General features: G+C 42.2%; 1 protein-coding gene across 2 annotated transcripts in view; it reads left to right on the forward strand.

Moving 5' to 3' along the window:
* Positions 1–17,064, forward strand: part of LOC147113794 (dedicator of cytokinesis protein 2-like) — a 57,661-nt gene that overhangs the window by 21,029 nt on the left and 19,568 nt on the right. For both annotated transcript variants that reach the window (XM_085995116.1, XM_085995117.1), the window contains exons 5-6: positions 2,576–2,752; positions 9,324–9,407. In XM_085995116.1, the coding sequence (XP_085851242.1) occupies positions 2,576–2,752; positions 9,324–9,407 (261 nt within the window). The remainder of the gene's footprint in view (positions 1–2,575; positions 2,753–9,323; positions 9,408–17,064) is intronic.

Raw genomic sequence — 17,064 nt, forward strand, 5'->3', positions numbered from 1 at the left:
GGCGCTATGTGCCGCAGTATTATAGGCCTTCTTGCCCTTAAAGGAGAGGGGCCTTGCGCAGCGCGACTCGGGGCCCAGCTTGGCCCCCGGGGATCGGGAGTGCCGGCAAAAGAGCCCGGCGCGCAAGAGAAGTGCCGGGTTCTTGGAGCACAGCCGGCACTCCTCGGGGGGGGCAGTTCAGGAGGCCGGGGACAGGAGCGCAGGCAGGTGCTGGCAGGCGGCCAGCAACAAAAATGGCCGCCCCACACCTCACCTTTAAATTGCGCCTCCCCGGCCGCAGGTAGGCCCCCCTAACCCCGTCGGACATAGCGTCCAGTGGTAAGTCAGGGGGTGCTCCCGAAGATCGCGGCCGGGGCGTGAGTGGGGCGTCATCGCCGGCGGTGCAGCGCCACAGGGCGCTAACGGTTTTCGCTACCGCTAACCTCCCGCTGAATTTCGTGGGAGGCGTTGGCGGCAGCGCGCCTGGGTGCTAGTTGCTTTGTGTCCCGTTAGCGCCCTCTTAGGGGAGACGCAAAGCAACCCAATTTTCCTCCCATAGATTATAAAAGCAAGGAGATCATGCTAGCTGGAGTATTGTGGACAATTCTGGACACCGCACTTCAGAAAAGGTGTAAAGGTTTTAGAAAGGGCTCAGAGGAGGTATACCAGGAATGTTACCAGGGATGAGGGTCTTCAGTTATGAGGAGAAGTTGGAAAAGTTAGGATTGTTCTCCTTGGAACAGAGAAGGTTAAGAGATTTTCAAGATGATGAGAGGTTTTGATAAAGTAGAGAGGGGAAAACTATTCCCTCTAGCGAGGGGGGTCAATAACCAGAGGTCACAGATTTAAAATCATTGGCAGAAGATCAACAGAGGACACGAGGAGAACATTTTTCACTCAGAGAGTTGTCAGGATCTGGAACACTTTACCTGAAAAGGTAGTGGAAACTGATTCAATCAATAATTTTAAAAGGGAGTTGGACAGGTATTTGAGAATAAGGAACTTACAGGGTTACGGACAAACAGTGTGGGGTGTGGAACTAAGCATAACTGCTCTTTCAAAGAGCCAGCACAGGCATGACGAGCCAAATGGCCTCCTTCTGTGCTGTAAGACTCTATGATCACCAAACCACCAATGTAGACATGGATGACCTTTTTACCTGGTGTTTATGACATGTTAGAAATATGAGGCTGGGCCATTGTTGAGAATCTTTTTTTTATTCATTCATGAGATGTGGCCAGCATTTATTGCCCATCCCTAATGACCCTTGAAAAGGTGGTGATGAGCCACCTTCTTGAACTCCTGAAGTCCATGTGGTGAAGGTAGGGAGTTCCAGGATTTTGACCCAGTGACGATGAAGGATCGGCGTTATATTTCCAAGTCAGGATGGTGTGTGACTTGGAGGGAAACTTGGAGGTGATGGTATTCCCATGCACCTGCTGCCCATGTCCTTCTAGGTGGTAGAAGTCATGGGTTTGGGAGGTGCTTTTAAAGAAGCCCTGGCGAGTTTCTTGTGGATGGTACACACTGCAGCAATGGTGCACCGGTGGTGGAGGGAGTGAATGTTTAAGGTGGTAGATGGGGCGCCAATCAAGCAGGCTGGTTTGTTCTGGATGGCGTCGCGCTTCTTGAGTGTTGTTGGAGCAGCACTCATCCAGGCAAGTGGAGAGTATTCCATCACACTCCTTACTTGTGCCTTGGAGTCAGGAGGTAAATCACTCACCGCAGAATACCCAGCCACTGACCTGCTCTTGTTGCCACAGTATTTATATGGTTGGTCCAGTTAAATTTCTGGTCAATGGTGACCCCCAGGATGTTGATAGTAGGGGATTCAATGATGGTAATGCCGTTGAATGTCAAGGGGAGGTGGTTAGTGTTGTATCCGTGTGTTAATGGAGACACGGAATGCAGGAGTTGGTTTAACAGGTGTTTACTGAACAAAGTCTGGAGGTGAACTAAAAGATACAAGACGCTATACAGGCTTATATACCCGAGTGGTCACTACCAGTATTACAGTACACAGGGGCTCTTAAAGGTACATACACTACAGTTAGACTCTCCCTTGTGGGAAATGGTCATTGCCTGGCACTTGTGTGGCGCTAATGTTACTTGCTGGTTGATGTTGTACAACTGACAGATTTGTTTTTGCAAACTTACATCAGCTGGTCTGGGGAGGAGGTAAGACCTGTGCTGGTCGAAACTCTCCTCCTTTCAGTGTAAACTCTTGTGTCTTTATCTGCCTAAGATTCCCTTTGATTCTCAATAGCTTAAGGGTCTGAAGACAATTGCAGCATACTTCATGCTATTTAGCTGAGATCAGTTAATTCAGCTTTGAACATGGAGTCCTTCCTGATCTCTATGGCTGAACTCCACTCTGCACATTGCATTTATCCAGTGAGGCATCAAGGAGCACCATAACTCCTTTGAGAGTGTACAGTCTACAACACAGTTTCCTTAAACTAAAGGATACAAAAACGATTGGCGTGTGTTAATCTTGGATAATGACTTTCTAGATCTTTCCTTCTTGAGTGATTCATCCTACGTTCCCCAATGTAAAGAGTAAAACCCCAGTAATTATTTGTTTTTGTTATTGCAGAGCACCATCAGCCCCCTGGAAAATGCAATCGAGACAATGGAGAAAACCAATGAGAAGATCCTTACCTTGATTAACCAATACCAGAGGGACGATAAGCTTCCCATCAACCCTCTCTCCATGTTGCTCAACGGTATTGTGGATCCAGCGGTCATGGGTGGATTTGCTAAATATGAGAAGGTAAAGAGGACGTTGATTTATTTATTCATGCCTTCAACAGCTAAGAGTCAAAACCAGCATAGGAGGTAATTCTGACAGGGTCCACTCCAGCTAAGGAGCCTCACTGGAGAGGAGACCAAATCAAGAAAGGGGGAGAACATAATAAGGCCTAATCTGTGATTTACACTCCCATTAAGCACGGCTCCACAACTGTACTGTATCAGTGTAAGATTATACAGCTGTACTGTATCAGTGTGAGAATATATACCTGTACTGTATCAGTGTGAGATTATACACCTGTACTGTATCAGTGTGAGATTATACACCTGTACTGTATCAGTGTGAGATTATACACCTGTACTGTATCAGTGTGAGATTATACACCAGTACTGTATCAGTGTGAGATTATACACCTGTACTGTATCAGTGTGAGATTACACACCTGTACTTTATCAGTGTGAGAATATACACCTGTACTGTATCAGTGTGAGAATATATGCCTGTACTGTATCATTGTGAGAATATACACCTGTACTGTATCAGTGTGACATTATACATCTGTACTCTATCAGTGTGAGATTATACACCTGTACTGTATCAGTGTGAGATTATACACTTGTACTGTATCAGTGTGAGATTATACGCCTGTACCGTATTAGTGTGAGATTATACACCTGTACTGTATCAGTGTGAGAATATATGCCTGTACTGTATCAGTGTAAGAATATACACCTGTACTGTATCAATGTGAGATTATGCAGCTGTACTGTATCAGTGTGAGATTATACACCTGTACTGTATCAGTGTGAGAATATACGCCTGTACTGTATCAGTGTAAGAATATACACCTGTACTGTATCAATGTGAGATTATGCAGCTGTACTGTATCAGTGTGAGATTATACACCTGTACTGTATCAGTGTGAGAATATATGCCTGTACTGTATCAGTTTAAGAATATACACCTGTACTGTATCAATGTGAGATTATGCAGCTGTACTGTATCAGTGTGAGATTATACACCTGTACTGTATCAGTGTGAGATTATACGCCTGTACTGTATCAGTGTGAGAATATATGCCTGTACTGTATCAGTGTGAGATTATACGCCTGTACTGTATCAGTGTGAGAATATACACCTGTACTGTATCAGTGTGAGATTATACGCCTGTACTGTATCAGTGTGAGATTATACACCTGTACTGTATCGGTGAGATATTATACACCTGTGCTGTATCAGTGTGAGAATATACACCTGTACTGTATAAGTGTGAGATTATACACCTGTACTGTATCAGTGTGAGATTATATGCCTGTACTGTATCATTGTGAGAGTATTCACCTGTACTGTATCAGTGTGAGAATATACGCCTGTACTGTATCAGTGTGAGAATATACACCTGTACCGTATCAGTGTGAGATTATACGCCTGCACTGTATCAGTGTGAGAATATATGCCTGTACTGTATCAGTGTGAGATTACACACCTGTACTGTATCAGTGTGAGAATATATGCCTGTACTGTATCAGTGTGAGAATATACACCTGGACTGTATCAGTGTGAGAATATACACCTGTACTGTATCGGTGTGAGATTATACACCTGTACTGTATCAGTGTGAGAATATACGTCTGTACTGTATCAGTGTGAGAATATACATCTGCACTGTATCAGTGTGAGAATATACGTCTGTACTGTATCAGTGTGAGAATATACATCTGCACTGTATCAGTGTGAGAATATACACCTGTACTGTATCAGTGTGAGAATATACGTCTGTACTGTATCAGTGTGAGAATATACGTCTGTACTGTATCAGTGTGAGATTATACACCTGTACTGTATCAGTGTAAGATTATACACCTGTACTGTAACAGTATGAGAATATAAACCTGTACTGTATCAGCGTGAGAATACACACCTGTACTGTATCAGTGTGAGAATATACACCTGTACTGTATCAGTGTGAGAATATACACCTGTACTGTATCAGTGTGAGAATACACACCTGTACTGTATCAGTGTGAGAATATATGCCTGTACTGTATCAGTGTGAGAATCTACACAGGTACTGTATCACTGTGAGATTATACACTTGTACTGTATCAGTGTGAGAATATATGCCTGTACTGTATCAGTGATATTATACACCTGTACTGTATCAGTGTGAGAATATACACCTGTACTGTATCAGTGAGATTATTCACCTGTACCGTATCAGTGTGAGACTATACACCTGTACCGTATCAGTGTGAGATTAGACACCTGTACTGTATCAGCGTGAGACTAGACACCTGTACTGTATCAGTGTGAGAATGTATGCCTGTACTGTATCAGTGTGAGATTATACACCTGTACTGTATCAGTGTGAGATTATACACCTGTACTGTAACAGTGTGAGAATATACACCTGTACCGTATCAGTGTGAGATTATACGCCTGCACTGTATCAGTGTGAGAATATATGCCTGTACTGTATCAGTGTGAGATTACACACCTGTACTGTATCAGTGTGAGAATATATGCCTGTACTGTATCAGTGTGAGAATATACACCTGGACTGTATCAGTGTGAGAATATACACCTGTACTGTATCGGTGTGAGATTATACACCTGTACTGTATCAGTGTGAGAATATACGTCTGTACTGTATCAGTGTGAGAATATACATCTGCACTGTATCAGTGTGAGAATATACACCTGTACTGTATCAGTGTGAGAATATACGTCTGTACTGTATCAGTGTGAGAATATACGTCTGTACTGTATCAGTGTGAGATTATACACCTGTACTGTATCAGTGTAAGATTATACACCTGTACTGTAACAGTGTGAGAATATAAACCTGTACTGTATCAGCGTGAGAATACACACCTGTACTGTATCAGTGTGAGAATATACACCTGTACTGTATCAGTGTGAGAATATACACCTGTACTGTATCAGTGTGAGAATACACACCTGTACTGTATCAGTGTGAGAATATATGCCTGTACTGTATCAGTGTGAGAATCTACACAGGTACTGTATCACTGTGAGATTATACACTTGTACTGTATCAGTGTGAGAATATATGCCTGTACTGTATCAGTGATATTATACACCTGTACTGTATCAGTGTGAGAATATACACCTGTACTGTATCAGTGAGATTATTCACCTGTACCGTATCAGTGTGAGACTATACACCTGTACCGTATCAGTGTGAGATTAGACACCTGTACTGTATCAGTGTGAGACTATACACCTGTACTGTATCAGTGTGAGAATGTATGCCTGTACTGTATCAGTGTGAGATTAGACACCTGTACTGTATCAGTGTGAGATTATACACCTGTACTGTAACAGTGTGAGAATATACACCTGTACTGTATCAGTGTGAGATTATACACTTGTACTGTATCAGTGTGAGATTATACGCCTGTACCGTATTAGTGTGAGATTATACACCTGTACTGTATCAATGTGAGAATATATGCCTGTACTGTATCAGTGTAAGAATATACACCTGTACTGTAACAGTGTGAGAATATACACCTGTACTGTATCAGTGTGAGATTATACACCTGTACTGTAACAGTGTGAGAATATATGCCTGTACTGTATCAGTGTGATATTATACACCTGTACTGTATCAGTGTGAGAATATATGCCTGTACTGTATCAGTCTGAGAATATACGTCTGTACTGTATCAGTGTGAGATTATACACCTGTACTGTATCAGTGTGAGATTATACCCCTGTACTGTAACAGTGTGAGAATATACACCTGTACTGTATCAATGTGAGATTATGCAGCTGTACTGTATCAGTGTGAGATTATACACCTGTACTGTATCAGTGTGAGATTATACGCCTGTACTGTAACAGTGTGAGAGTATATGCCTGTACTGTATCAGTGTGAGATTATACGCCTGTACTGTATCAGTGTGAGAATATACACCTGTACTGTATCAGTGTGAGATTATACGCCTGTACTGTATCAGTGTGAGATTATACGCCTGTACTGTAACAGTTTGAGAATGTATGCCTGTACTGTATCAGTGTGAGATTATACACCTGTACTGTATCAGTGTGAGAATATATGCCTGTACTGTATCAGTCTGAGAATATACGTCTGTACTGTATCAGTGTGAGATTATACACCTGCACTGTATCAGTGTGTGACTATACACCTGTACTGTATCAGTGTGAGAATGTATGCCTGTACTGTATCAGTGTGAGATTATACACTTGTACTGTATCAGTGTGAGATTATACACCTGTACTGTAACAGTGTGAGAATATACCCCTGTACTGTATCAGTGTGAGATTATACACTTGTACTGTATCAGTGTGAGATTATATGCCTGTACCGTATTAGTGTGAGATTATACACCTGTACTGTATCAGTGTGAGAATATATGCCTGTACTGTATCAGTGTAGGAATATACACCTGTACTGTAACAGTGTGAGAATATACACCTGTACTGTATCAGTGTGAGATTATACACCTGTACTGTAACAGTGTGAGAACATACACCTGCACTGTATCAGTGTGAGAATATATGCCTGTACTGTATCAGTGTGATATTATACACCTGTACTGTATCAGTGTGAGAATATATGCCTGTACTGTATCAGTCTGAGAATATACGTCTGTACTGTATCAGTGTGAGATTATACACCTGTACTGTATCAGTGTGAGATTATACCCCTGTACTGTAGCAGTGCGAGAATATACGCCTGTACTGTATCAATGTGAGATTATGCAGCTGTACTGTATCAGTGTGAGATTATACACCTGTACTGTATCAGTGTGAGATTATACGCCTGTACTGTATCAGTGTGAGAATATATGCCTGTACTGTATCAGTGTGAGATTATACGCCTGTACTGTATCATTGTGAGAATATTCACCTGTACTGTATTAGTGTGAGAATATACACCTGTAATGTAACAGTGTGAGATTATACACCTGTACTGTATCAGTGTGAGAATATCCCCCTGTACTGTATCATTGTGAGAATATACACCTGTACTTTATCAGTGTGAGATTATACACCTGTACTGTATCAGTGTGAGATTATACGCCTGTACTGTATCATTGTGAGAATATTCACCTGTACTGTATCAGTGTGAGATTATACACCTGTACTGTATCAGTGTGAGATTATACGCCTGTACTGTATCAGTGTGAGAATATACACCTGTACTGTATCAGTGTGAGTTTATACACGTGCATTGATTCAATGTGAGATTATACATCAGTGCAGTATTAGTGATAAAAAAAATCTAAATTTTAAATATAAAATATGTTTATCTATTTCAATTTGTGATCATTTCTATAATTTTGAAACAAAATTTGCAAAGGAAGAAATAAATAGCGCTTTTTGGAAAATTCAGGAAATAGCCAGCATTTTAAGAATTGTCTTTCAGCACAGAATGAGTTTGAAAACACACACACAGGCATAATGTAAACAGTCTGGGATAAAATGTTTTTCTCTTGATGTGAGCTATTAAACTTCATTGATTGCAAATAACGCTGGGCAGGTGTACACAGATAGAGACAGATGAGGGCTTTGCAGCAATGGTTTCTTTCATGCCTCATTAAAGAGAGAATGAGATCCTATTGTAAATGATGAAAAATATGTTCTGTAAAAATTCAATAAAGCGCATCAAATGTCCTGTTAATGTTCAGGGAGCAGATACCACAGGAGCACTGAAAGAACATGACAGGGCTTGGTCAAGAAGTTAGCTGTGAAGGAAGGATTAGAGGGGTAGTGCAACTGATAGAATGCATCTAACCCTCTGACAAAATATATATTAACTTAAAGAGGGCCTTTCGCTCATGGTGTTGTAACTAACCATGGGTCACGTCAAGCAATGCAATTGGACTGAGGTGCCTAGTGATTTAAAACAAAGTCACCCTCCCCACCACCCCCACACACAACTATCATGCATACAAACCTACAAAACCAGCGAAAGCAGGCCAACACCTTTACAAAAAAAAGCTGGCACTGCCCAAAATAAACGAATCAACGGCCCTGAATATAAGCTTAGGATATGTGAAAACAAGTAATTACACTGCAAGTACAGTGGGACAGGGCCACGTAACATCAGCTGTAGAAATATCCAACATTGCTTCACTAATATTGGAAGATATACTCCATAAGTATCTGAAAGCTTGAATGGGAGATAAAAGTGCTCAAGGCACAAGATTTTGGGGGGAAAGAGAGGGGATAAACACCCCCCAAAAAATTGTTTCTTGACATTCATTTAGCAGTATTTTGCAATCTGGAATGGGCATGAATCGTAAGGGACATTTGCTGAATTTTATTGAACACTACCCTCTATTTCCCATTTTGAGAATGAATCTACCCGCTTCATATTTTAAGATTGTTTTTCTCTGAGTCAGTGTGAAAAACAAAAGTTCAATCTACTTTTTTTAATTGAAAGCCTAATCACAAATCGGCGGTATAAACCTGCATCTGACTAAAAAAAGAACGCAGTCTGTTTAACACTGGCTGTCAAACACGGACAGCTGCTGATTATTTAACTGGAAGGCAATGTTTGGTTGTAGCTCCATGTTTAATTGTTGCGCCTTTTCAGGCTTTCTTCACAGAGGCCTATTCACGAGAACACCCAGATGATTGGGAAAAACTGGTTCGACTCAAGGATCTCATAGCATGGCAGGTAAGAATGACACATTGATCCCATGTGGACCAAATCCCATCAAACTCTCTGTATGGAATTCAAACAACCAAACCCATTCATACTTTCTATATGGAATCCCAAATCCAAAGCCTATTAACACTCTCCATATAGAATCCCAAATCCCAAACCCATTCATACTTTCTGTATGAAATCCCAAATCCCAAACCCATTAACACTCTCCGTATAGAATCCCAAATCTGAAACCCATTAACACTCTCCGTATAGAATCCCAAATCCCAAACCCATTCATACATTCTATATGGAATCCCAAATCCCAAACCTATTCACACTCTCCATATAGAATCCCAAATACCACACCCATTCACACTCTCTGTATAGAATCTAGAATCCCAAACCCATGCACATTCTCCGTATAGAATCCAGAATCCCAAACCCATTCACACTCTCCGTATAGAATCCCAAATCCCACGCCCATTCACACTCTCCATATAGAATCCCAAACCCATTCACACTCACCATATAGAATCCCAAACCCAGTCACACTCCGTATAGAATCCAGAATCCCAAACCTATTCATACTCTCCGTATAGAATCCAGAATCCCACACCCATTCACACTTTCCATATAGAATCCCAAATCCCAAACCTATTCACACACTCCGTATAGAATCCAGAATCCCAAACCCAATCACACTCTCCATATAGAATCCAGAATCCCAAACCCATTCACACTCTCCGTATAGAATCCCAAATCCCAAACCCATTCACACTCTCCATATAGAATCCGGAATCCCAAACTGATTGACACTCTCCATATAGAATCCCAAATCCCAAACCCATTCACATTCTCCGTACAGAATCCCAAATCCCACACCCCTTCATACTCTCCATATAGAATCCCAAATCCCACACCCATTCACACTCTCCATATAGAATCCCAAACCCATTCACACTCTCCGTATAGAATCCCAAATCAAACACCCCCTCACACTCTCCAAATAGAATCCCAAATCCCAAACCCATTCACACTCTCCGTATAGAATCCCAAATCCCACACCCCTTCACACTCTCCATATGGAATCCCAAACCATTCACACTCTCGGTATAGAATCCCAAATCCTGCACCCCTTCACACTCTCCATATAGAATCCCAAATCCCAAACCTATTCACACACTCCGTATAGAATCCAGAATCCCAAACCCAATCACACTCTCCATATAGAATCCAGAATCCCAAACCGATTCACACTCTCCATATAGAATCCGGAATCCCAAACTGATTGACACTCTCCATATAGAATCCCAAATCCCAAACCCATTCACACTCGCCGTAAAGAATCCCAAATCCCACACCCCTTCATACTCTCCATATAGAATCCCAAATCCCACACCCATTCACAATCTCCGTATAGAATCCCAAATTCAAACCCATTCACACTCTCCATATAGAATCCCAAATCCCACACCCCTTGACACTCTCCATATAGAATCCCAAATCCTTTCACACTCTCCGTATAGAATCCCAAATCCCACAACCCTTCACACTCTCCAGATGGAATCCCAAACCCCAAACCATTCACACTCTCGGTATAAAATCCCAAATCCCACACCCCTTCACACTCTCCATATAGAATCCCAAATCCCAAACCCATTCACACTCTCCATATAGAATCACAAATTCCAAACCCATTCACACTCTCCGTATAGAATCCCAAATCCATTCACACTCTCTGTATAGAATCCCAAATCCCACACCCCTTCACACTCTCCGTATAGAATCCCAAATCCCAAACGCATTCACACTGATCATATAGAATCCAGAATCCCACACCGCATCACACTTCCCATATATAATCCCGAACCCATTCACACTCTCCATATAGAATCCCAAATCCCAAAACCATTCACACTTTCCATATAGAATCCTAAATCCCAAACCCATTCACACTCTGCGTATAGAATCCAGAATCCCAAACCCATTCACACTCTCCGCATAGAATCCCAAATCCCAAACCCATTCACACTGCGTATAGAATTCAGAATCCCAAACCCATTCACACTCTCCGTATAGAATCTCATGGCACACCCATTGACACTCTGCATATAGAATCCAGAACCCCAAACCCATTCACAATCTCCATATAAAATCCCAAACCTATTCGCACTCCGTATAGAATCCAGAATCCCACACCCATTCACACTCTCCATATAGAATCCCAAATCCCAAACCCATTCACACTCTCCATATAGAATCCCAAATCCCAAACCCATTCACACTCGCCGTATAGAATCCCAAATCCCAAACCCATTCACACTCTCCATATAGAATCCCAAATCCCAAACCCATTCACACTCTCCATATAGAATCCCAAACCCCAAACCTATTCACACTCTCCGTATAGAATCCTAAATCCCAAACCCATTAACACTCTCTGTATAGAATCCCAAATCCCAAACACATTCACACTCTCTGTATAGAATCCCAAAACCCACACCTATTCATACTCTCCATATAGAATCCAGAATCCCAAACCCATTCACACTCTCCATATAGAATCCCAAATCCCAAACGCATTCACACTCTCCATATAGAAACTAGAATCCCAAACACGTTCACACTCTCTGTATAGAATCCCAAATCCCACACCCATTCACACTCTCCGTATAGAATCCACAATCCCATACGCATTCACACTCTCCGTACAGAATGCAGAATCCCACACCCATTCACACTTTCCGTGTAGAATGCAGAATCCCAAATCCATTCACACTCTCGATATAGAATCCTAAATCCCAAACATATTCACACTCTCCATATACAATCCAGAATCCCAAACCCAATCACACACTCCATATTGAATCCAGAATCCGAAACCCATTCACACTCTCTGTATAGAATCCCAAATCCCAAACCCATTCACACACTCCATATAGAATCCCAAATCCCAAACACATTCACACTCTCCATATGGAATCCCAAATCCCACACCCATTCACTCTCTCCATATAGAATCCAGAATCCCAAACCCATTCACACTCTCCGTATAGAATCCCAATTCCCAAACACATTCACAATCTCCGTATAAAATCCCAAATCCCACACCCATTCACACTCTCCGTATAGAATCCAGAATCCCAAACCCATTCACACTCTCCATATAGAATCCCAAATCCCAAACCCATTCACACTCTCTGTATAGAATCCCAAATCCCAAACCCATTCACACTCTCCATATAGAATCCCAAATCCCAAACCCATTCACACTCTCCGTATAGAATCCCAAATTCCAAACACATTCACACTCTCCATATAGAATCCCAAATCCCAAACCCATTCACACTCTCTGTATAGAATCCCAAATCCCAAACCCATTCACACTCTCCGTATAGAATCCCAAATCCCACACCCATTCACACTCTCTGTATAGAATCCAGAATCCCAAACCCATTCACACTCTCCATATAGAATCCCAAATCCCAAACCCATTCACACTCTCGGTATAGAATCCCAAATATCACACCCATTCACACTCTCCGTATAGAATCCCAAATTCCAAACACATTCACACACTCCGTATAGAATCCCGAATCCCACACCCATTCACACTCTCCATATAGAATCCCAAACCCATTCACACTCTCCATATAGAATCCCAAATCCCAAACCCATTCTTACTCTCCATATAGAATCTCAAATCCCACACCCATTCACACTCTCCGTATAGAATCCAGAATCCCAAAACCATTCACACTCTCCGTATAAAATCCCAAATTCCCACACCCATTCACACTCTCCATATAGAATCCCAAACCCCAAACCTATTCACACTCTCCGTATAGAATCCTAAATCCCAAACCCATTAACACTCTCTGTATAGAATCCCAAATCCCAAACACATTCACACTCTCTTTATAGAATCCCAAATCCCACACCCATTCATACTCTCCATATAGAATCCAGAATCCCAAACCCATTCATACTCTCCATATAGAATCCCAAATCCCAAACGCATTCACACTCTCCATATAGAAACTAGAATCCCAAACACGTTCACACTCTCCACATAGAATCCCAAATCCCAAACCCATTCACACTCTCGGTATAGAATCCCAAATCTCACACCCATTCACACTCTCCGTATAGAATCCAGAATCCCAAACCCATTCACACTCTCCACATAGAATCCCAAATCACACACCCATTCACGCTCCCTGTATAGAATCCAGAATCCCAAACCCATTCACACTCTCCGTACAGAATGCAGAATCCCACACCCATTCACACTTTCCGTATAGAATCCAGAATCCCAACTCCATTCACACTCTCCATATAGAATCCAAAATCCCAAACCCATTCACACTCTCCATATAGAATCCCAAATCCCAAACCCATTCACACTCTCCATATAGAATCCCAAATCCCAAACCCATTCACACTCGCCGTATAGAATCCCAAATCCCAAACCCATTCACACTCTCCATATAGAATCCCAAATCCCAAACCCATTCACACTCTCCGTATAGAATCCCAAATCCCAAACCCATTCTCACGCTCCATATAGAATCCCATATCCCACACCCATTCACACTCTCCGTATAGAATCCAGGATCCCAAGCCCATTAACACTCTCCGTATAGAATCCCAAATCCCAAACACATTCACACTCTCTGTATAGAATCCCAAATCCCACACCCATTCACACTCTCCGTATAGAATCCAGAATCCCAAATCCATTCACACTCTCCATGTAGAATCCCAAATCCATTCTCACTCTCCATATAGAATCCCATATTCCACACCCATTCACACTCTCCGTATAGAATCCAAAATCCCAAACCCATTCACACTCTCCGGATATAATCCCAAATCCCACACCCATTCACACTTTCCATATAGAATCCAGAATCCCAAATCCATTCACACTCTCCATATAGAATCCAAAATCCCAAACCCATTCACACTCTCCATATAGAATCCAGAATCCCAAACCCAGTCACACCCTCCATATGGAATGCAAAATCCCAAACCCATTCACACTCTCCGTATAGAATCCCAAATCCCAAATCCATTCACACTCTCCATATAGAATCCAGAATCCCAAATCCATTCACACTCTCCATATAGAATCCAGAATCCGAAACCCAATCACACTCTCCGTGTAGAATCCAGAATCCCAAACCCATTCACACTCCATATAGAATCGCAAATCCCGAACCCATTCACACTCTCCATATAGATTCCCGAATCCCAAACCCATTCACACTCTCCATATAGAATACCAAATCCCAAACGCATTCACACTCTCCATATAGAATCCCAAATCCCAAACCCATTCACACACTCCGTTTATAATATCAAATCCAAAACCCATTCACACTCTCCATATAGAATCCCAAATCCCAAACCCATTCACACTCTCCGTATAGAATCCAGAATCGCAAACCCATTCACACTCTCCATATAGAATCCCAAATCCCAAACCCATTCACACTCTCCATATAGAATCCCAAATCCCAAACCCATTCACACTCTCCGGATATAATCCCTAATCCCACACCTATTCACACTTTCCATATAGAATCCCAAATCCCAAACCCATTCACACTCTCCATATAGAATCCCAAATCCCAAACCCATTCACACTCTCCGGATATAATCCCTAATCCCACACCCATTCACACTCTCCGTATAGAATCCAGAATCCCAAACCCATTCACACGCTCCATATAGAGTCCCAAATCCCAAACCCATTCACACTCTCTGTATAGAGTTCCAAATCCCACACCCATTCACACTCTCCATATAGAATCCCAAATCCCGCACCCATTCAAACTCTCCGTATAGAATCCCGAATCCCAAACCCATTCACACTCTCCATATGGAATCCCAAATCACAAACCCATTAGCACTCTCCGCATAGAATCCCAAATCCCAAACCCATTCACACTCTCCATATAGAATCCCAAATCCCAAACCCATTCACACTTTCCATATAGAATCCCAAATCCCAAACCCATTTACACTCTCGGTATAGAATCCCAAATCTCACACCCATTCACACTCTCCGTATAGAATCCAGAATCCAAAACCCACTCACACTCGTCATATAGAATCCCAAATCCCAAACCCATTCACGCTCTCTGTATAGAATCCAGAATCCCAAACCCACTCACACTCTCCGTACAGAATGCAGAATCCCGCACCCATTCACACATTCCGTATAGAATCCAGAATCCCAAATCCATTCACACTCTCCATATAGAATCTAAAATCCCACACCTATTCACACTCTCAATATAGAATCCAGAATCCCAAACCCAATCACACTCTCCATATTGAATCCAGAATCCCAAACCCATTCACACTCTCTGTATAGAATCCCAAATCCCAAACACATTCACACTCTCCATATAGAATCCCAAATCCCACACCCATTCACACTCTCCATATAAAATGCCAAACCCCACAACCATTCAAACTCTCCGTTTTGAATCCCGAATCCCACAACCATTCACACTCTCCGTGTAGGATCCCTAATCGCACACCCATTCACACTCTCCACATAGAATCCAGAATCCCAAATCCATTCACACTCTCCATATAGAATCTAAAATCCCACACCTATTCACACTCTCCATATAGAATCCAGAATCCCAAACCCAATCACACTCTCCATATTGAATCCAGAATCCCAAACCCATTCACACTCACCGCATAGAATCCCAAATCCCAAACGCATTCACACTCTCCATATAGAATGCCAAATCTCAAACCCATTCATACTCTCCGTATAGAATCCCAAATCCCAAACCCATGCACACTCTCCATATAGAATGCCAAATCCCAAACCCATTCACACTCTCCATATAAAATCCCAAACCCATTCACACTCTCCATATAGATTCCCGAATCCCAAACCCATTCACACTCTCCATATAGAATCCCAAATCCGAAACCCATTCACACTCTCCATATAGAATCCCAAATCCCAAACCCATTCACACTCTCCGTTTAGAATATCAAATCCAAAACCCATTCACACTCTCCATATAGTATCCCAAATCCCAAACCCATTCACACTCTCCGTATAGAATCCAGAATCGCAAACCCATTCACACTCTCCATATAGAATCCCAAATCCCAAACCCATTCACACTCTCCGTATAGAATCCCAAATCCCAAACCCATTCACACTCTCCGTATAGAATCCAGAATCGCAAACCCATTCACACTCTCTGTATAGAATCCCAAATCCCAAACCCATTCACACTCTCCATATAGAATCCCAAATCCCAAACCCATTCACACTCTCCATATAGAATCCCAAATCCCACACCCATTCACACTCTCCATATAAAATGCCAAACCCCACACCCATTCAAACTCTCCGTTTTGAATCCCGAATCCCACAACCATTCACACTCTCCGTGTAGGATCCCTAATCCCACACCCATTCACACTCTCCATATAGAATCCCAAATCCCAAACCCATTCACACTCTCCATATAGAAACCAGAATCCCAAACTCATTCACACTCTCCATATAGAATCCCAAATCCCACACCCATTCACGCTCTCCGTATAGAATCCAGAATCCCAAACCCATTCACACTCTCCGTACAGAATGCAGAATCCCACACCCATTCACACTTTCCGTATGGAATCCACAATCCCA

Source organism: Somniosus microcephalus, chromosome 8, assembly GCF_052327205.1.
Source record: "Somniosus microcephalus isolate GS21.2 chromosome 8, FLI_Smic_1.0, whole genome shotgun sequence".
Classification (NCBI taxonomy): Eukaryota; Metazoa; Chordata; class Chondrichthyes; order Squaliformes; family Somniosidae; genus Somniosus; species Somniosus microcephalus.